We start from the raw sequence: 22,294 nt of genomic DNA, 5'->3' as shown, positions 1-22,294 counted from the left end.
AAGTGGTAGTACTTTTCTCAGAAGAATGCTCAGTAACTTGTCCACCTTGTCTCTCTCCTATCTTTGGACCAACATGGCTACAACACTGCATACTGAGTTATTTCAGATATGTTGTCATATATTCATCCCTAGGATCCCAGCTCATGATCTAATCAAGACAAGCAAGGGGAAGGAGGTGGAAGAAGAAAAGTCTACGAAGAAGTCAAAGGAAATCAGTGCTTGTTCTGACAAGACTCTAGTGAAATGAAACAAGTCTGCTGCAATATGAAGTATTTGGTTTTACATCACACTTTAGTCAGAATATGCCTACACCTTCCTAAGTACATTTCCTCTTTAACAGAAACATAAGTGTTATTGCTCATATCCATTTGAAAGTGAGGGCAAATGTGTTACTCTAAATCTGCCTGCACTGTATTTAATTCTTATACAGGGTGTCTCCCTTTTGGGGGGGTTCTGGTCCACACTGTGGACCACTTTACAAATGGTAACTGCAAAGGAAAAACAGCAGTCTGACACAAATGCAGCAACCCTGACTCAATGCATCGTGAGTGCCCCAGACAGTCACTCTGCTCCTACAAGTCTCAGAGAAAGCAGATATTTTGTGAATACTAGGATGCAAAGACTGCTGAGATTCAACCATCACAGCAGGTGTGGTGTTTTGTTAAAAGTTAGTTTTGTTTGACAGAATTTGGTATGGTGCTTCAAATGCTGTATGCGAAAGATACTGAATCTTGACTTCTGTAGTCAGAAGCTTGATCTTTTCAGTAGGCTTCCGATATTGCAATCTGTCATGCCACATGCACAAAAATGACATTTTAGAGTGAGCTGTAAGTTACACACATTAATATTTAGAAGATAATTAAATATTTAAAATGTTTGTTGTGCTGTCACTCTTTTAAAAAAAATTAAGAGTATTTTGCACAGAGACAAATATACTATATCACGAAGAAGTGAATTCAGCCAGAAGATTGATGGAGAATCCTTACTTAAAAATAAGGAGCCAATAAGAGTTTTGGGGAATGAGGGTCTTCTGAGATTTTAACCTCATTTCCCTGTCAGTCAAGACTTAGGTCACAACAACTCTCCATTTAAGGATAGAAACAACTCTCTCTGGAATCAGTCAATGAAGACTGGAGTATCGGTCATGCGGTTAGCAAAAGAACTGAGAAATAAGAACAGGAGTACTTGTGGTACCTTAAGATAAATTTATTTGATCATAAGCTTTCGTGGGCTAAAACCCACTTCATCGGATGCATGCAGTGGAAAACACAGTAGGAAATATTAATTAGATAGATAGACAGACACACACAGAGAGAACATGAAACAATGGGTGTTACCATACACACTATAACGAGAATGATCAGTTAAGGTGAGCTATTACCAGCAGGAGAGGGAAAAAACTTTTTGTAGTGGTAATCAAAATGGCCCATTTCCAGCAGTCAAAACAAATTGTTTCATGGTGTGTGTGTGTGTGTGTGTGTGTGTGTGTGTGTGTGTGTGTGTGTGTGTGTGTGTGTGTGTGTGTGTGTGTGTGTGTGTGTGTGTGTGTGCGCGCGCCTACTGTATTTTCCACTGCATGCATCCGATGAAGTGGGTTTTAGTCCACGAAAGCTTATGCTCAAATAAATTTGTTAGTCTCTACGGTGCCACAAGTTCTCCTGTTCTTTTTGCGGATACAGACTAACACAGCTGCTACTCTGAAACCTGAGAAATAAGACACTCGTCTCCCACTAGGGGTTAATTATGTCCCATTTTCTCCTGGGTTTTGAATGCATCAGACCACTCTAAATTCAAGAGAGACTTAGCCTCTACTATAGGCTACACAAACAAATTTCAAGATTTAGTATCGTTACATAGATATCAATAATATTTTTTGATAAACTTGCTGGAGACTAACATACTGCCAGAGAGAAGTCGACTACTTGCCAGGGAGGTGGGAGAGAGATCAAGTGTTCCTACAGTCTCTGTAGTCAAGTACATACACGCATTCATTAGAGTCCCAGTGCTGTAGATGCTAAATGCATGTACCTTCCACGGGTTTCAGTGACTTTCACATAGTAGGGAAGGAATTCAGCCCTTAACACTGAATATTTTAATTAATCAAAAAACAGCAATAGATTCCCCATATGAAATGCCAGTAAATACTAACAGAAACCCTCCAGGACAAAACAGATTTTAAAATGGGGGGAGGGGAAAAGAGAAAGAAAGAGAAAAACCCACCACATGTTTTCCCAGTCAAGTGACAACACTGCTATGAACAGCGTTTCCCATTCTTCTCTCCTTGAAATCTGTTTGCATTTGCAGTGTTGCCAGGGTAATAGCAATTTCAACCAATTTAAGAATTGCTAAGCAACCTGGAGCAGCTAACAGCAACAGCATGCATGTGCAGCTGGGCTATTTTAGGAAGAAGTGGTCACTTTTTTAAAAAAACTTAAGAACACCCTTCTGTTAAATGATTGTGCCAGCTGTGATCAGCCAGCCAAAAGAAGAGGTAATCTTGGAGCAGAGTGGCTTTAAGTGGATCAGGCTTTGAGATGAATGAACAGAGGAGGAAGAGACAGAGTCATGTTGTGCCCAGAGGCATCAGTGCCTCCAGGTCATCACAACTCAGCAGAATAATCCAGGAGAAGGGAAATCTGAAGCAGATGGCAGCATCAGCAATATGTTAAATTGAGATGCTACTAAATACAATCTCGTGTGTGTTCTGCTTATTATCCACAAATATCAGTGTCTAATCATAGTAAATGTACTGGCCTATGGTTACTCAGCTGCTGCACTACAGAGTTCTGAAATGTCCGTGTCCCCTTCCCCATTAAAAAAACAGTACTTACATTGATAATTAACTGGCTAATGGCTGTCAAAGCCACAAAGGAGCAAAGAAACTGGTGAAGCTGAAGGCTGCTGGGGCAGAGGGAAGGATGGACTGAGCCAGAGTCTAAAAGGTTTTGGAAAGATTATATAAATTCCAAAAGCAACTGCCATTCAATATCTGATCACTTAGACTTCTCTAACTACACAGTCTTGTGCCAGATTGTTCAGGACTTCAGATAGTCACAGTTATAAAGTAAAACGCCAGGAAGCAGTTATAAAACAAAGATCATGTGTGCACTCTATAAGGAAGCATAGGCTTGTTCAGACACCACTGGAATCCCAGCCACAGAAGAACATGATGTTTACACAAAAACACAGAGCAAGAGTATATTATAGGAATTTAACCCGATCAGATTTTCTCCTCAATCCCAAAAATGAGAGACAGAGAAGTAAGGAAATCCTCTTTGGTTAAGAAAGTTCGGTGGGAAGCAATATTTCTGTTCCCACTTGCCTCCCCAATGTGTACTATACACAAATATCTTCAGAGGAGAGTTTTTCTAAAGACATACTGTGGTATCTTTCAGAGCTAACTGTCCCAGTTCCTGACTGCTTCTTGGTAAAAATACCCTCCCTTGCCCTGAAACTGCTTGAAGACAGATATATGCATATTCATTTGAGTGAAACCAAATCCTAGTTTCCAAGATTTCTGTTAGCCCTGAAACACTGCTTTCTCCTTCAGATCATTAAACAATTAAATATACAAATTGTCTCCAAGAAAATCCCGATGGGACTTTTTGTAGCGGACAACAAATTCCGAATTTCGAACTCAGACATAGCATCCCTTAAGCCAGTGATCACTAACTGGTCGATCGCAATCGACTGGTCGATCCTAGAGGATCTCCCAGTCAATCGCGATCTCCGGCGGTGCAGCAGAGCTGCTGCTAAGACAGGCTCCCTGCCTGCCCCGGCCCCACACCGCTCCCAGAAGCGGCCAGTGCGCCCTGCGGTGGCGGGACAAGGGTCTCCCTCCACGCACTGCTCCTGCCCTCAAGCACCGCCCCTGCAGCTCCCATTGGCTCCCTGTGGCCAATAGGAGTTGTGGGGGTGGTGCTTGCAGAGAGGGGCAACGCGAGGAGCCCACACCTCCTCCCGAACCCCAACCCCCCACCCCAGCTCGGTGAAAGTGAGTGAGGGTGGGGGAGAGCGAGTGACTGAGAAGGGGGGGGAATGGAGTGAGTGGGGCGGGGCTTTGGGGAAGGGGTGGGGTAGATCCTGGGTTGCCCTTAAATTCAAAAAGTGATCTTGGGTGTAAAAAGGTCAGAGAGCCTTAAACAAATCAGATACAAGACTATCATAGAGGGATTGGATAATGTTAGTTTGCTAGCTTACCCACTTCTTTCAATATGCCTCCTTCCACTTCACTCCATACTAGCCATACTAAGTCAATGTCAATCCATGACTTGCCCAGTAAGAGGTTCTCCAGGAATGGAGCATTTCTCGGTCTTTCCTTTTATCTTTGGATATGAAGGAAGTTACCGCCACAAGGGTCTCCAAAAGGATATATTAAGGAAAGTATTCAGTATACTCCCACTTAGGTTGCAAGTAGGCAACACATGGAGGCAGGACTATTTTTCCAGTAAATTTAGATCCTGGCTGATTGGCCTGAAGACGGACACCATAGCTGTCTATACTATAGCACAGGCAGTAGTAGTGCAAGCTCCTCACAAACTCCGCATCTTTACAGTGTGCATCAGCTTTGATCTGGGAGAAATCACCTTAAGGTAAATGAGTTCAGCTGTTCCTGCTGAGAATGCCCATGACATGATCCATTAATTAGTGCAATTTTTTTTATTATTATATGTAAATATAAAATTTAGACCCTGGTCCTCTGGGAACTGGACTGTGATCAACTCATTTCACAAAAGCAAATGAACATTTTCAGTTACTATCAATCACAGGCTGGATTAGAACCAGTGACTCCAAGGTGAAAGGTTGTGTTTATCCCATTCCTGATTCCTTGAGTCACCATCCTCCAGGCCTTCATTTAAAAATCAAAAAAGAACATTCTTGCAACACATGCAGACAGAAAAGAGAAAAGTTAAAGGGACAGATGGGTGTTGTGCCACAACTGTATCCTGCCCCAATTACCTTAACGAGTAGGGGACAGGCCATCTTTGAAGATCACCTGAAATCTTTTCACTGTTGCCTTGAGCAAATCTGCCAATATAAGATCCAAAACAAAACATGTTGGGGCCAGCAAGGAAATAGCAAGAAATCTTATCAGACTAAAGGTCTGAACAGCTGTTTGTTAGGGCTTAGAAGAAGGAGCAAGAATGAGCATGTCTGTGTAATTACATCAAAAACAGCATCATCTGTACAATGGCTGATAAATCCATGTAGATAAAGGCAATTCCCCCATTAGCCTTAAAAAACCCACTCTCATCCAGGACCATATTTCTAATGCTCTATAGAAATTTTCCTCAAAAAAAATTCACATTCATTTTACTCAGTCCAGCAGTGATAAAGGTTTAAACAAAAGCTCATAAAAACCATTGTCAAATGACCATTTCTTTCGTGAATTCACGAATAGCAGGTTCAGAAATACAGACCAGAATCCCAAATATTTTCAAATGCATTTCATAATCCAGTGCTTATAAGAGGCTTTCAAACTCTTTGAACATTGGAACGGAAGTCTGGGTGTGCATAAAAACAAAAAAGACAAAGGACTGGGGTATCAGAAGTGTCACTCGTCACAGTTTTAGGAAACTCATGGTGTGGTATTTACTAAACTAATCCTGCTCAAAAACATGAAAATAACCTCCTTTTCCCATCAAAGTCTGTACTAAAGTCCTGCAGTGGGTGTGAGGGGAAGAATTCCTTCCAATTTCAAAAGCAGCACTCTATTAAGCCTTGAACTGGTAAAGGTCACCAAATGAGCATCTAATCCCATTTATACCCTCCCCAAATATTGTTTGTGTACAATTTACTGTCCACTTTGTGCAATATGCCTTTAAAGGTTTCACCCACAGTATAAAATAATTTCCTCTGGCATTCTAGAGCAACCACTACCATCCAAGGGCAGAGCAAAGGGCCAGTTTTATTTTATTCACATAGGCTAGTGAAGTTGATCCAGCAGTTCAAAAGCCATTAGAGAGTTATTAATACAAGACCTTTATTGTGGAAAGCAAAGGATTTGGAGGAAAACTAATTTACAGGTACTGAAGAGGTATATTCCCTGAAGTGTTCCTCCCCCCCTTATCAGACTAACCCATCTGTGTGGGTCATGAGCAGAGACTGCCTGAAGTTTTCTAGGCCCATTCACCTTCTCCAATCATGAGAATCTCACATGCTCTGAATCCCCAGAAGTTACACCAATCTGAGTTTAACTTCCCTACCTTCCCCCTCAATGGTCCCCAATTTGGAATCCCAGTTTCTTCAATATGGTTTTCAGCTCTCTGAATACTAACATGACATCCATTTCAATGTCAAGGCCAGCAGATGATACCAAATTATCCAAGATCTTTTATTCCCTTTATTTTCATTGTGACACCTGACTACATCAACCTATGGATTTCCAGCTGTTGCAAATATCTAGGCAGCAATGATCCTGGTATACTTTAGCACAGTGGTGAGCAATCTGTGGCCCGTCAGGGTAATCCGCTGGCAGGCACGGCTGCCCGCATCTCCCAGTGGCCGCGGCTCACCGTTCCCAGCCAACAGGAGCTGCGGGACGTGCAGGCTGCCACTTCCCGCAGCTCTCATTGGCCAGGAACAGCAAACCGCGGCCACTGGGAGCTGCGGGCGGCCGTGCCTGCGGACAGTCAATGTAAACAAACTGTCTCGCGGCCTGCCAGCGGATTACCCTCATGGGCTGTGTGCGTCCCATGGGCTGCCCACCACTGCTTTAGAACATATTAACATTCCACCCAAGATGATTGGTTTGTTAGCCAAAAGTATTAAGGACAGAATAGGCAGGGAAATTTATTCTTCTCATCCCTAAACATGGCCCTATGACTTGAGACCTAAGGCACACTGGTGGAGAATAAATGGGTAATAAATAACGTGGGAGAAGTTTGCACTGGTGTTGCCCATGCTTTACCAGTTCTGCGGTAAAGGATTCAGCCTCCACTACAGTCAATAGGCCATCTCTTTTCCCCCACTCCAAAAAAAAAAAAAAAAAAAAAAGGAGTAATACTGAACTGAACCAGTACATTGGAGAAATCTAAAACAAATCTTAAGCCTGGCTTTACAGCCTGTCAGTGCTACTAGAATTGAACTAATGCTTTTCTGTCTCTTTGGACTCCATTACAGTCAACTTTTAACAAGTTAGTTAACCAGGCTGTAACAGTTACAGGTGACTACACTTGGCCTATGGCCAAAAATGATTGTTTAACACATGGCTCCTGATCCTGAGGTCTACCCTGTATCATCAATTCTTTTGGGCAGGTTTATATCACAATTGCCAGGCCGTAATTGAGTTCTAATATGGCAATTCTTCTGTGTAGACAGCATCGCCTGTTTGTGTATAACAGAGCGAGCCAGCCTACCTACCTTAAAAGCATTCAGATACAAGCATGGTATAAGAACTTATATAGAACAGTTTCAGGACAGGAAAACATCCCATATGAACATACTGTATTTAACACACTTCTCTGTACTGAGACCAGCAGCTGAGGCAGTATGGGTAGAAACAAGGTTGTTTCTACCAATATAATACAAATTGGGCTCTTCAGCAAGATACAAGCCAACTCTGACTTTCTTATGACTAGAAAAATGCTGCTACATGGATGCATTCAGTGTTGGATGTAACTACAACAGCGTGTCAACGTCTGTTTACACTTGCGATAGTACTAGTATAGATGTGTCCTGTGTTTTTCTCTCTTTTGGGAAGCTGTCAGGTCTCATGTCTATAGGGGTTTCCAAAATTCCATCTTCAGTGGAGTAGGGCAATGACAGTGATAGTGCCAATAAGGCAACAGTAAATTTAAAGCTATAGTACAAAAGAGCAAATAGGTTTGAAAACAAAGATATGAAACTGCCCTCTCCAGAGGGGAAATTTGTTTATACATACCTTGCTTACAGTTCCCACAAACACACACAGTTTGGTTCCATGCCAGCAGCTCCCTATGATCACTGAAAAGGGAAAAAAACAAAAAACAAAAACAAAAACAAATTCAAGGCTCTTCATACACAAAACAGCCCACATCTGTTTCAGCATGATACAGAGTTCCTCCCAGAGGGTTTTTTGTCACTACCTTTGAGTATTTTGATACACACATTGACAAAAGTAGGATTGAAACAGGTAAATACCACCTCCATTTTGGCAGTTGCACCCTTAGCACTGCCAAGGTAGCACTTCTAGTTCAGTTTTGTTGCTCTTTCAATTCCAAGGACCACACTGTCTTGAGACCTCGAGTGCCAACAATATTCAGTACATAAACTGCCCCTCCCCCAACCAGCCCAGCCCTAAACACAGAATGAGGAATCTGGGAGAACATTATGACTAGTTTATTTCTTATGTTACCCATCCAAACAAAAGAGAGGACAAGAAAAGGCAACATACATGCCATGACTTTGCCAAGATTGCAACAGGAATCTCATATTTCTGCAGACTTTTTCTTGAAACCTTACATGAGATGTTGAGTTAAACATGTAAGCATTAAAACACCCTATTTTTGCTTGGTGCCATAGCCTGAATATGAACATATGCCAGAAGCACTAACTAAGGTGGACCAGAAACTAAAGTTAGTCATTATTTCAGATCCTCCTTACAGCTTGCTATCTTAATGAGAAGACAGTAAGGATGGAAACAGGTTTCCAACCACTAACTGTGGGCTCTCCTCATTCACATCCATCCTCCATACAGATAACTTTCTTAATAAAATGATAAGTAGCCATACGAAGGACTCAGGCTACATCTACACTACAGCCGGGATCGACACTCTGAGATCGATCCACCAGCGGTCGATTTAGCGGGTCTAATGAAGACCCACCAAATCGACAGCAGATCGCTCTCCAGTCGACTCCTGTACTCTACCCCCGACGAGAAGAGTAAGGTAAGTCAACGGGAGAGTTTCTCCCATCAACCCCCGTGGTGTAGACCCCGCGGTAACTTGATCTAAGGTAAGTCGACTCCAGTGACGTTATTCACATCACTGGAGTTGCGTACCGTAGGTCGATTTACCACGGTAGTGTAGACATACCCTCAGATACAAAACTTTATTCTGCTTTCTACTCCAAAATACATTTCTGTTTATAGTAAGGGCTACATAATCATCATCAGCACCCCTCTAAAGAGGTGGAGGAAATCACTGCAGTCAGTGGCAGATTATCATATCATCTCTGGAAAAAAACAGCCTCTGCTTCCCACTGTATAGGCTTCAGCCCTGACAGTCCTGTTGCCATTATGAAGTAACAAAGCAACGCTGAAAAATGTAGGGGATGTGCAACAGAAAATATTATGAGCATCAGAAGGGCGGGTAGGGTAAAGAGGACTGAAGAAACACGTGACCCACACTTAGGTGCTTGGACAGTTACGAAACAGGCCCAAACTTAAAAAAATTCACTCCACTGCCTAAAAGCTGAGAAGGGAAAGACATATGCAAGGCAACTGCAAAAATATAAATTTGTTAAAAAGAATTCCACTTCTACCTGGGCAACAATTGTTCTGGAGGCAGCACACTGCAAGGTGGTTAAACTATTACCACCCTAATCTAAACTGATGCAAATATTAAACTTGAAGATCTTGCCATTTTAAGATCTTCTGACAGAATTTGAACGGTCATTGTGAAAAACATATTTCTATCCTTCTTCACATGAACTCAGCATGCTGCAGCACTGTCCAGCCTTGCCAGTCTCCAGCCAAATAAACCAAGATGGCCCCCACTCCTTACTAAATTCAGCTCAGTGAGTTATTAACTTCTACACCTACTTCTGACCATTTAAATGTCAACACAAAATGCCTGCTTATGAAAATGGACACAGCAGAAGTCAAAACATCTTTTCAGAAAGATTTTGCCAAATTTATGGGATTGTACTTACAACCCGACAAAAGGGGGGGGGGGGGTACATGCTTGTCTCACATCCACACTGCACCTCCACCATTGCTATCACTGGTGAGGCTATGCTGACAAACAGATCCTAATTTTCCTAGGCTAGGCAAGGCAAAAAAATTTATTCCTGAAGCCACAAAACACCTTGGCAAGTCTCCTACACACAAAGGCAGAGAATGATGGAAGATAAAAGTTTAGTCTCTCACTTTGCTGCATAAAAAGCCTTGTTATCTATTGATATGCTAAAATGATTCTGCTAGACATCCTTATATTTTTTATGGAGATTGTGCCCTAAAAATTGGGTAATGGAAAGCTCTGAAGAACATTCATGTGTGTGCATTTCCTGAGATTTTTTTCCAGTTCCAACATATTGTATTGATATAAATTAAAGTAAATAAGAGTTAACTCCCTACTCTGTTTGCAACCTCCCTTTTTCTTTTACCAGTAGACTGTAAGTCACCTCTAGAGCAACTCCACTCGCATTAAAATCGAGAGGAGCTGGTGAAGCCTTTCAGCTAAATAACTCCTGCTGGCCTGTCAATTTTTGGTCACTGGATAACACTTAACAGAATTATATGGCATGTCCTTTTTTGATTTTAAGAGCCTAAAGAGAGGAAGCAATTGAAAGAGATTTTCAGTGACTCAGTCACGGACCAAAGATTAATCTGATAACTGTTAATTATTGATGGAAAATATTTTAAATTACATTGCCTTTATTGCCTGTCTCTACCAGGACATGATCAAAAAGTAAGTACTTTTCCACTCCTTTTTGCCTTTAACTGTAAGAAATCACTGCAGGCAAAATTCTACCACCTAAGTTTTCCTGAAGAAAAAAAGTAGTGTTATCATCGCTAAGAAATGCAGAAGTCTCATCTTACTAATAAACTTCTCCATCCAATGGAAATGTTTATACACCACTGTTTACATGTTCAGGCCAAACTGCTGCTATTCCAGTGATTACAATGGGTTATTTGCCTTCGCTGGTGACTTGGAACTTGGGAGTGGCTGAACAGCATGGAAATTTACCAACTGGCACAAGTCTCTGATCTGAATGTGGCAACTGAGGTTCTGTGCCCAATTGTTCCTGCAACCAAACTGCCTTTCAGATTGAACCTATATCTTTTAAAAGCCTTTAAGTGAATTGTACTGGTGACCAGTACCAGATGGACAGTCATAAAACAGTTTCTCTATTTCTCCCCTGAAAAGGTAGAACACAAGGACTCAGTACATACTCCTCCTCCTCTACTTCCAGCCGCAAAAGTCCAGGAATCCCAATTTAGGTATGTTTTCACTGCAGAGTTAACTTGAGTTATCTAAACTCAAGTTATTCCTCTTGAATTAGTCCAGCTCAAGTGAGAGCAGACGCCTCAAAATAACACTCAAGCTGCTGTGCTCACACTGGCACTGATGTGTGTGGAACAGACTTCTGAGGGCATAGCCCAGGATTCCATGTACCTGCAGTAAGCTTAGCCACTTTATAAATTCTTTCCCATTGAACTGTGGGAGAATTTGCCAATCCTTTCTGAGCACATAGTGGGGGGAATTGTGGAAAGGCACTGTAGGATTAGTGCCACTTGAGTGGAGCTAGCCTGCATCCACATTTCAGAGCCATCATGTTAGCAACTAACCAATTCTGCTTATTTGAGTTTTAGCCTATACCCCCCCCCCCCCCGATTGGTCAGCCAACTGGAGTTGAAAGCACAACTACACTCAGGTTAAGGGTTGTATGTGGATGGGACTCAAGTCAACCTTGCAGTAAAGACAAACACTTAAATGGACCAGCACAGAATTCATTCTTCATCTATCAGTTCTTGGTCACTCAGACTGTCAACCAGGATGAAAAACAGAATTAAATGAGACTGTAGCAATTTGTGATGTGGACTCTTGTCCCACCATGAAATGAACAAAAAGTAAACCTCATATCACAAAGTATCATGCACAAAACCAAGACTAGCTTTCCAATTTTGATTTCTTGCTCCCCTAAACTAGAAAGTGGTGATGTGGAGCCAGCACATTCAACTCCCTTCTTAGACTGTGAGGAAACAGAGTTCTCTGCATCTCTCCACACCAATCTTTACTGGCAACTGATATTTCAGTTGCATAGCTGCCCATCCTCACAGCTGCTGTCTTCCCTGCAGCTGTGTAATCCCTACTTTATGAGCAGCCCCAGGCTTGCTGCCCAATTGAACTGTATCTCAGCCCACTAACACTGTAAATTATCACAGCTCAATTCATAAGTGAGATAAATTCCCAGCTAATAAACTAGTAAAATCAGCTACAGCGGGTGTGCCACAGAGGTCCATTGGTACCAGTTGGGAACGGGTTCACTACTCTATGTCACCAACTCACTACAGATAGGGTGACCAGACAGCAAGTGTGAAAAATCGGGATGGAGGTGGGGGGGTAATAGGAGCCTATATAAGAAAAAGACCCAAAAATTGGGACTGTCCCTATAAAATTGGGACATCTGGTCACCCTAACAAAACACTGCTTTCTCAGTAATTACCCAAAAAGTGTCTTTTAAGATATTAAACGGAAGCCAATGACACACTGGCCATTAATATCACTGTGAAATGTACCTACTGACACTATATAAGAAAGTGTATATATACACTGAAATTATGTTTTAAAGTCTATAACAAGGCAGAGTGAACAAACAGGTCTTCTGCCAGACATAAGCATAGCTATTCACCTATCCGTGTCTTTGATGTAAATTAAGCATGGTATAGCCAACACAATGGAGGTCCAATTTGCTCAGGAAGGCAATGGGAAAAATGATTGACGGGAGTATGTGAAACCAACGGGGGGGGGGGAGGGGGAAGTACACTGAACAAGCAACATGGGAGAAGAGTCTTATCTGGAGGTGCACTTCAAAAGGGACATTTCAACAGTTTACTGGACCATATGAGGAAAGAGAAAGGACCCCTTTCTTATCCTTCAATGAGGAAGCCAAAAGGACAGTGCTTTTTGCATTCATGAAAGTTGGATTCTGGTCACGTGGGCTAGTCAGGCTGAGAGGTTGCTTTAAGTGAGAAATTGCTTTAGACAAAGATTTTAGCCTGTCAGAATTAAGTTTAAACTCTAAGGCTAGGTCTACACTACCCGCCTGAATCGGTGGGTAGAAATCAATTTCTCGGGGATCGAATTATCGCGTCTCGTTGGGACGCGACAATCGATCCCCGAATCGACGCTCTTACTCCACCAGTGGAGGTAGGAGTAAGCGCCGTCGATGGGGAGCTGCGGAGGTCGATTTTGCCGCCGTCCTCACAGTGGGGTAAGTCGGTTCAGATACGTCGAATTCAGCTACGCTATTCGCGTAGCTGAATTTGCGTATCTTAAATCGACCCCCCCCCCCCGTAGTGAAGACCTGCCCTAAGAAACATGTTATTCCTTTTGTTTTACTTGTAATCTGTTGTTCTTACTCACTATCTCTTAAAAATCTTAATCTTTATAAATAAACATCTGTGTTTTCATTATAAGTATATCCCAATGCTGTGTTATCATAAAGGACCTAGTCCTGAGTTGTGCCAGTCAAGCTGTGTGTGTGTACACTGTGTCTTTGGAGACCGCTTCCCAGGTTATTTCTGTGAGTGTCTAGTGATGGGCTGGATACTACAGAAGGGGATGCTTTCAGAGGCACACGGAGGTCTGCAGAGATCTGGAAGTCAGTGCTTGTCTGTGGCCAGAGGCTGTTAGTTTCAGGGTGCTAGATACAGCAGGTAAAACTGCTTTGCATTAAGGGCAGGTGGTGGTGAAGTACCTCAAAACCCTAAGCACCTCTGGGGAGCATCACAGAGAGTAGAATGTCACTCCCTAACATTCTCTCAGATTTTATGGGTTAAACCAATCCTGGGAACTTCGAAATCCTTCTATATCATTTGTCACCCTACACTTGGATGCTATCCCCCCCATATTGCCCACTGTTTAGTTTTTGAGAACATGGGCTCTCATGCAAATCTAATCCTTACTTGCTGCTTTTATAAACTAAATTAGAAAATGGAGCTGCTGGAGATTGCAAGATTTTAAAAGCGGTGCCACTGAAGAGATTACAATCAGTTACACATCTGTGTAGGAATGAGATTTTATCCCAACATTTCTAAAGAAAACAAACCCTCCTGGTTTGCATTTATATAAAATGGGTTAGAAAAATTAAAGCTATCAATCCCAAGCAAGTCAGCAAATGGTGCAACTAAACCAACCTGAATTCTGGCAGACTGCCAGAATTAGAGTCTTCACCCTCTTTACAGCTACTATTCTTGGTCATATTCTACCATATGTAATATACATAGACTATCTTTGGGCCAATGCACTAATAGGGCACAAGACAAATAGTTCGTTATACTCATGCTCACACTGGCTCCTGCTATGGGAAATCTCTCCACTAATACTACATCCCTGGAATTTATTTATTCTTAACAGATTAGGAACTGTTCCTAATACATGACAGAAAATTGACTCCCCTTTGGATTGTGCACAGCAGAGGAAGAAAATAGGGGAGACCAAGAGTCATGACAGAAAAGGAACACTTTTTGTCAATAAGAAAAAGAGTGAACTGTTTGTTTGGTGGCCAAAACCATACTAGTGTTAGGCCTCAGTCCATAATAATAAAATATTAATACTTTCATAGTGATTTTCATCTCTCAGGCACTTTACAAGCATTAATCTTTAACAGACAATAGGAGAGAAAGAATTCTCCATTTAAGGAAACTGAGAATTAGAGGTTAAATAATTTGCCCAATTCCATAAAGGTGGTTAGTGACAGAGCCAGGACCAGAAGTCTGGAGCACCTGGCTCCCAGTCCTATGTTCAATTCACACCTATATTCATCTTATCAAAAATTCACAAAATCACCACATTGGTGGTTTACTTAAGTCTGGTTTGCCAACAGAGCTGACTTTGGGCTACCAAATACATGCTACACATCCAGATTACAAAGTGATGCATTCCTTATCCTGCTCTTTGCCTGCCCAAGAAGAGAAGCCAAATGCATGCGACTTCTATATGCAATTCAAAACAATCCCCTCATATGTTTTGTTTCCTCTCTCTGATTAATTAATTGTGCACCTGAGGTCTCCTGCCAAAAGGGTTTTCATGGACCACAATTATTTGAATGTTATGGGACTGGAATCTGCATGCCTTTCCTATTACGAAAGGAGGACCAAACTGAAAGAGAAGGCTTGCCTACGAACAAGACTAAATGAAACAGGACTAGAATTCCACCCGAGAGGCAGCACGTAACAGTACTTTACCAGCAGACCAAAAAGAAATCACCAATTAGCAACTCATAATTCAGTTTCTAAGCTTTAAAGAGCATATTTATTTTTAATAAATTAATTCCATTCTTAATTTTTAAAAGATTTATATAAAAAAATAACTAATTCATCTGACAATGCCTGAAACTACAGAGGTGGTATAATGATAGATGAACACAGAAGAGAGCAAGATAGAAAAGAGCATTATACAGATTATATCCACTACTTTTGATTTCTTAAATATAAAACTGAACCTAGGATACAAAGTAGAAGATAACCAAATTTAAGATAACATTTCCAAAGACAAACTAAGTGATCAAAATATAAGTTTGTCTCAAAACAGAAATTGATATGGATCAATAATGGGGCTGAAGAGGATGAACTACTGTTACTGCCATTTGTTTCTCACTGCCAAAAACATGACATCATGGCAGAAGGAAGGCTCCTGTATAAAGAATGCATGTCATTTATTTCCTTCAAGGACACACTGCTAATCCAACCTGCACTTAAAAATCTCAAGAGCATCAACAGACCAGCACCTCAGATAGGAGGCTGAAAATTAGAACTGTTCTCATCCCACTCCCAATCATTTTCCCTAAAGGAGCTGCGCTCCAAAGGGGGAAGGCGCCAGGCAATGTACATATGTAATTAACCGTATGGTCTCTTCCTGAAGTGCAGAATGGTACTAGCTGAAGGTAGCCAGAAAAGAAAATTCACCAAAGTGGCTGGCTGAGCAGACAATCATCCATTTCATATGCCAGTTTTAGTTTACAGTTTCAGATCAGATACACTCATCAATGCACTTCAGCAGTGAGTTCAGCATGAAACAATTACATTTCACTTGCCCGGAGCAAGGATTTGGTAGTTCCAGACGGATGAACAAATTAATTTTCCTATCATATAACACTACCTCCTCTTCAATCTCCCAGGAAAAGAGCTGAACGTCACCCCAACTCTGCTAAAAAAAAAAAAATCCTATTACACAGTATTCTTCCTTTAAAGACTTACTAAACACTAGATCTAGTTACAAGTAAATCGCCAAAAACAATGAGGAGCCCTTGCGGCTCCTTAGAGACTAACAAATGTATTTGGGCATAAGCTTTCGTGGGCTAAAACCCACTTCATCAGATGCACGGAGTGAAAAATACAGTAAGCAGAAGATATATTCTAGAACATGAAAAGCTGGGAGTTGCCTTACCAAGTGGGGAGTCAGTGCTAACGAGACAATTCAATTAAGGTGGAAGTGACCTATTCTCAATAGTTGTCAAGAAGGGGTGAACACCAAGGGGGGGAGGGATTACTTTTGTAGCGCTAATTAGGCCAATGCAATCAAGGTGGCCCATGTAAATCACCAGTATGTTTCATAAAGCATCTTACACATAATAGTGAATTATTAGGAATGGAGCAGCTTGACAGCATGAGAGGCAGAAGACTCATCAAAGTTGTTATACCTTGTATTTGGGTATATTTGGGTAGAAAGCCTATATGAAACCACTTCAAACACATCAGATTCACTAAAGTAAACTAGAGATACATTTTTAACAGGTATAATGAAACCTTCTTATAGTGAAGCAATTTCTCCCCTTCCCTCCCTCACCCCAGAATTTCAATTTAAGGAGCATGGAATTCCTCTCCAGAAAGAGATGGGGCAGCAGAGTGGATATCCAGGCTATGAGCTGCCTCTCATTCTGGTCCCCCTGGCCAGGAGAGAGAGAGTGTGCTGGCCCGTAAGTTATAGGGCTTTGCTGATGCTTAAAGCCAGCCCCGGCGAAGGGTCACTGCCACTCTAACTGCAATTTGTATAATTTTTCAAAACACTGAACAATGTGGAAACTTTAAAGGCCAGACAGGACTATTATGATTGTCTACTCTGACATCTCACACAACACAGGCCACAGAATTTCAACCAGTTTTGCGTCACTATAGATTTACTAGATATAATTTAATTTTAAGCAGGTTCCACTGTATTTCTAAAAACATTTTAGGCATTTGTTTAATATAGTGAAACTTGTCTGAATCAACCATTCAAGGGACTGATAAATCCTTAACTTATTGGAGATAATTTTCTATTATAGGTGCAGAAGAGTTGTACTCAGGGTACCAGTGAATATTCCGGGGTAGTCTCTTGATTGAATATTCTCATAAAGGTGGTCTCTTGTATAGGTGTTACTACAGAACAATTCTCAAATATTTTCATAGTGTGGACCACTTATTAAGATAGAGCCCCTCTGTTGCACACCTCCTCTCCCAACCACCCAATTCCAAACAGTCCCTGTAAAATTTAGAGACTGATGTAATGAAAACAATGTTAGTATAGTATTAATGAGACAGGATGGAAAAACTCCCTTTAATGAATGGAAACAGTTGCTGAGTTACATTTCCCACCCCCCACTCTATATTTGGGCTGCTTATTTCCTCTCTCTGGATGTAGGACTTCACTTTTATTGGGGCCAGTCACCTTTTGTTGGTTACAGCTCCCATGACTCTAATCTCCATAGCTGACTATAATCTGCTTCGGTTTTCCTGTATATTATCCCTGCAATTGAGGGTAATCTGAAATATGATCAGAGATCAATAGTACGAGAAATCAAGAAGTCATATTTTCCTTGAAAAGCAAGGATACTCTAACTGGTGGAAGATGCAACATTCCTGTTAGGATTTAGGGATACAAGGGTCTGTGCAAAATACAGATTTTTATGGAATAAACACAAGCAAAATGCACTAAGAGCCAAAGCATCCCCCTGCTTTACAATCAAAAGCAAGTACCAATCTTTGAATCCAAGGATCTCCTGTTACTTCATATTTAAGGGGAGAAGTTGCCATACCGCTGTTATCATGATACTTTCAGACAACACTCACCCACACACACTTTCTGAATACCATTTATTTCTGTGTGTTATATTTGACAAACTGTTTATTGCCCTCTAAAAAAAAGGTGTTGCCAACTTTCCCAGATGATAAAAAAAAAGTGATTGGTCCAAGCTGAACTGATATTAATGCAAATACTGATTCAACCCACTAGAGCAGAGGCAGATTATTTACATATATTTTATTTGCTGCAGGAAAACTGGTGCAAAGGCAGCAATAATTAGCAATTAAAATGTCTTATTTTTTTCCTGACAATTCAGATGTCAAAAATATTATGAAAGGGAATGGAAGGAGGAGGATGGGGCCTTTTCTCAGCAAGTTACTAAGGACAGAGATACCAAGTTTTCCTTTTTCTCCCAAGACTATGTGGCATTTATTTTCAAGTGTGATCAAGTTTTTCCTCCTCCTTTCAGCAGGAGTGTGTAAAGAACAGAAACAGGAGTTTAGAGTCAACATGCAGTTACACTGCTATTTTCTATCTTCACTTTGGTGTCCTAGACCACAACTGGTAGCTAATATAATTCCAGACAGTAAGAACCTTAAACTATTCCTTAATCAGCAGGAATGAGATACTATTACTATGGATTCCATTCTGCCACTCCCTCAAGTGCACTGGACCTGAAGCACTCCTACAACATGAATTATAACAATGCTTTAACAAATGGTCCATTTCCCTTATTAATGCTTTACATACAAGAAAGAAGATACACTTTGGAACTGATGCTGCAGAGTTAATTTATACATATTTCTGAAGGTCAACACACCTTTCAGAATTACTCAGTTAAGAAACTGCACTTTACAGAAGTTAAAAAGATATAATAGCAAAGTAAGCTTATTATAAAGGTGAAATACAAAGGTACAATAAAGGTTGAGTTTATCTCATGTGTAAATCCTGCCAAAAGCCAGGCTTGGGGGGAGGGGAAGAAGGAGCTAGCCAAAAATATTTTAATTTAACATTTTTAAGTTCTTTCCTCAGCATCCTCTAATCCTGTCACTTTCTTGTTCACTGAAGACAGTTCTGAAAGCATCATTCTGTGACATCACGGGTACCAGAAATCTTATTGCAATGATGCATTCAGGGACATCTTCACAAACCAAAAGTGACATGCACATTTCAAAGCGAAAACAATTAAGGCTTAGCTAAAATTTATTTCTTAATGTCCCCTTCAGCATGCTTAGTGAAGGTAATGAATACACACGTTTGGGTTTAGTTAGCTTTGCAATTTAAATTTTGTGTTATGGTCCTTAGCAAAGTACACAGTAAAAGTCCCCCATGTTCTGCAGGAACTTCCTCATCAAAATCTTATAGTGCACTGAATATCTGTTGGCTCACACAAAGACAAAATGCTTTGTAAAAGATCTATATAATAGTTTTAAACGGAAGCACTTTGCAATCCTTCAAAACACATTTCTTGTTGAGCACAGGCTGAGATGCAATTGCAAATGCCCTGCTACTTAAGCTATACAAGCATGATGAAGGAAAGGAAAGGCTGTAAACACAAGCAAATTCAAAACCACTAGCCCAGCCCAGCCCACTCAAGGTTTAGCATAGATAGAAACATGGGGGGAGGGATAGCTCAGTGGTTTGAGCATTGGCCTGCTAAACCCAGGATTATGAGCTCAATCCTTGAGGGGGCCATTTAGGGATCTGGGGCAAAAATCTGTCTGGGGATTGGTCCTGCTTTGAGCAGGGGGTTGGACTAGATCAGGGGTCCCCAACGCTGTGCCCGCGGGCACCATGGTGGGCACTGGACAACTAGCCGCCGAGGAGTGTGGCCACCAGACAAGCAGTTGCCGAAATGCCAATTTTCAGCAGCATTTCGGCGGCAACACTTCTTGGCGGCACTTCAGCAGCTGCATGTCCAGCAGTCACGCTCCTCAGCAGCTAGTCGGCCAGCACCCACCACACGGAAAGGTTGGGGACCACTGGACTAGATGATCTCCTGAGGTCCCTTCCAACCCTGATATTCTATGATTCTATGACTGTGTCAGCTAAAAGTTTGCATGGTGCAGTAGGGAACACATACACAGATGGAATGCACAAAGGTCTTTGCTATATGTTTTGCTCACAAACATGATTTACAATACTTGTTGCACCACCAGTATACACTAATGCAAAAAATCAGTTTTCACATGTGATCACTCTGCCTACATCAGGACATACAAGTATTGCTCATGCAAGGTTCTACCGTTACCCAGGTGAAGAACTGGAGTCTTCTAGGTAGCTCCTGATCCACCATGGTGTTGGAGTTATTTTAAATATGCATTACCCACATAGTGAAAATCCAAGGCCTCAGCTAGGGACAGAGTACACATCACTAAGGCTGGGTCTACACTACCCACCTGAATCGGCGGGTAGAAATCGACCTCTCGGGGATCGATTTATCGCGTCCCGTTGGGACGCGACAATCGATCCCCGAATCGACGCTCTTACTCCACCAGCGGAGGTGGGAGTAAGCGCCGTCGACGGGAAGCCGCAGAGGTCGATTTTGCCGCCGTCCCTACAGCGGGGTAAGTCGGCTGCGACACGTCGAATTCAGCTACGCTATTCGCGTAGCTGAATTTGCGTATCTTAAATCGACCCCCCCCCTGTAGTGTAGATGTAGCCTAAGAAAACTAACCCAATGCAGGTGCAGACAGCATGGGGACTTTCTGATGCACACACCATAATATAAAAACAGCCCCCAGGACTGTAAATAATATGAGGAAACAGTTGTTAAATATTAAGTGGGGGTACATGGGAGGAAAGGGAAAGATACAGCAGGTCATTACAGGAGGGGTTAGGAGCAGTGGGGGAATTCAGCACTTCAGGTGTCTCAGGGAGGGAATTCTGCAGCACGCTGGAAGAGGGCTCATCGGGGTGACGTATTTCACGGATAGACTCATAGGCTGATGAGGTGTTTTATTAGAGCAGAGAGGCAGGAGGAGGAAATGAGGTGTCTCAACTTGGGGGGGGCTCACGAGGATGAGGTAGCGAGAGATGAGATATTACTGGGGGGGCGGAAGAGGCGTCTCACGGATGAAGTGTCTCTCTGGGAGGGCTCATAAGGGAATGGGGGGTCTCACTGGGGCCGTGACTGAGGAGGGGAGAACGAGGGGTCTCAACGGGGGGGGGGGGCAACAAAGCATGTCACTGGGAGGGCTCATGGAGGGGCCTGTCCCTGGGTTGGGGGCGGGGTGTCTCCCTGCGCTGGGGGATACGGGGTGTCTCCCTGGGGCAGTGTGTGCGGAGGGAGAGGCGCCGCAGAGAGCGAGCAGGGACCCGGTCTCGTGGTGGGGGGGCGGGACGCAGAACCATCCGCGGCGCTAACAGGCGGGGGGCGGGGAGCGGGCCCCAGTGTCTCCGAGGAGGGCGGATCCCTCCCCCCTACATGGAGGGACCCTGCAGCGAAGGGGGGGGGGGACTCGGTTCTCTCAGAGGCCCGAACCTCACACTCACCTGGTCACGGCTCCATCCCGGCTTCAGCATCGCCTCGTCCCCTTCCGGAGCCGCCCCCCTCGCCGTCGCCGCCCCCCGAGAATAAACTTCCCCGAACTGGTGGTAACCCTGCCTCGCCGCCGCCGGCTCCTCAGCCACGGAAACTGTCCCGCCCCACCCGCGCCTTGGCTAATGATTGACGGGTCGTGTTGCCAATCGGCACGCGCAGAGGTAGTTGAGTGTCACGAACGCCAACCAGTGACTGTCGAGCGGCCTGGGAAGCTAACGGACATGAATGGGAAGGGCAAGAGGGGATGGGGCGGAACTACTTGTGACTGGCTTACAACGCAGCCAATTAGAAGATAGAATTCATGTCCTCGACAGTTGACGAGGTTAGAGTGTTTAGCCCTCTGGGGAACGGAGATGTCTGGACTCTTAAAGGGATAGTACCCAGTGGGCCTCAAACTTCCCTCGAACTCCCTGAGTGTGTGCATGGGAGGCAGGGCACCGTCCGTGGGCGGCCTTACCAAAGGGAGGGCGGCACGATCAGTGCGGCAATGGAAATCTCGTTTCACCGACACTGTGCCCCACCCCCGCACTGCAGGCCCAAAAAAGAGACGTCCCAAAATACTGGGTCAGCAACTTAGTATAAATCTGTGCGGGGAGCCCGGGACGGGGGCAGCAGGGGAGCTGCGGGGCAAGAGCGAGGGGCACTGGCAGGGCTGGGCAGGGAGCCCGGGACGGGGACAGCAGGGGAGCTGCCGGGCAGGGTGAGGATCCAGCTTTCCACCATTCTGTAGAAAGCATTTTTTCAGCTGTCAAGTGTAGACTTGGCAAAATTCAAAAATTTTTAATAATTTCTATTTAAAATACCAATTTTATTTTTAAGCTTT

General features: G+C 42.9%; 1 protein-coding gene across 3 annotated transcripts in view; it reads right to left on the bottom strand.

Moving 5' to 3' along the window:
• Nucleotides 1-21,535, bottom strand: part of MRTFA (myocardin related transcription factor A) — a 158,605-nt gene extending 137,070 nt beyond the window's left edge. For 2 of the 3 annotated variants that reach the window (XM_054031087.1, XM_054031092.1), the window contains exons 1-3: nucleotides 21,423-21,509; nucleotides 7,883-7,944; nucleotides 4,960-5,028 (exon numbers count right to left, since the gene is read on the bottom strand). In XM_054031087.1, coding sequence (XP_053887062.1) covers nucleotides 4,960-4,983 — 24 coding nt within the window. In that variant the 5' untranslated portion in view covers nucleotides 4,984-5,028; nucleotides 7,883-7,944; nucleotides 21,423-21,509. Of the gene's footprint in view, nucleotides 1-4,959; nucleotides 5,029-7,882; nucleotides 7,945-21,422 lie in introns of all 3 variants that reach the window. The other variant, XM_054031078.1, reaches the window with a different exon arrangement.
• Nucleotides 21,536-22,294: the final 759 nt, after the last annotated feature.

Source organism: Malaclemys terrapin, chromosome 1, assembly GCF_027887155.1.
Source record: "Malaclemys terrapin pileata isolate rMalTer1 chromosome 1, rMalTer1.hap1, whole genome shotgun sequence".
Classification (NCBI taxonomy): domain Eukaryota; kingdom Metazoa; phylum Chordata; order Testudines; family Emydidae; genus Malaclemys; species Malaclemys terrapin.
This window is presented reverse-complemented; position numbering and strand designations above follow the sequence as displayed.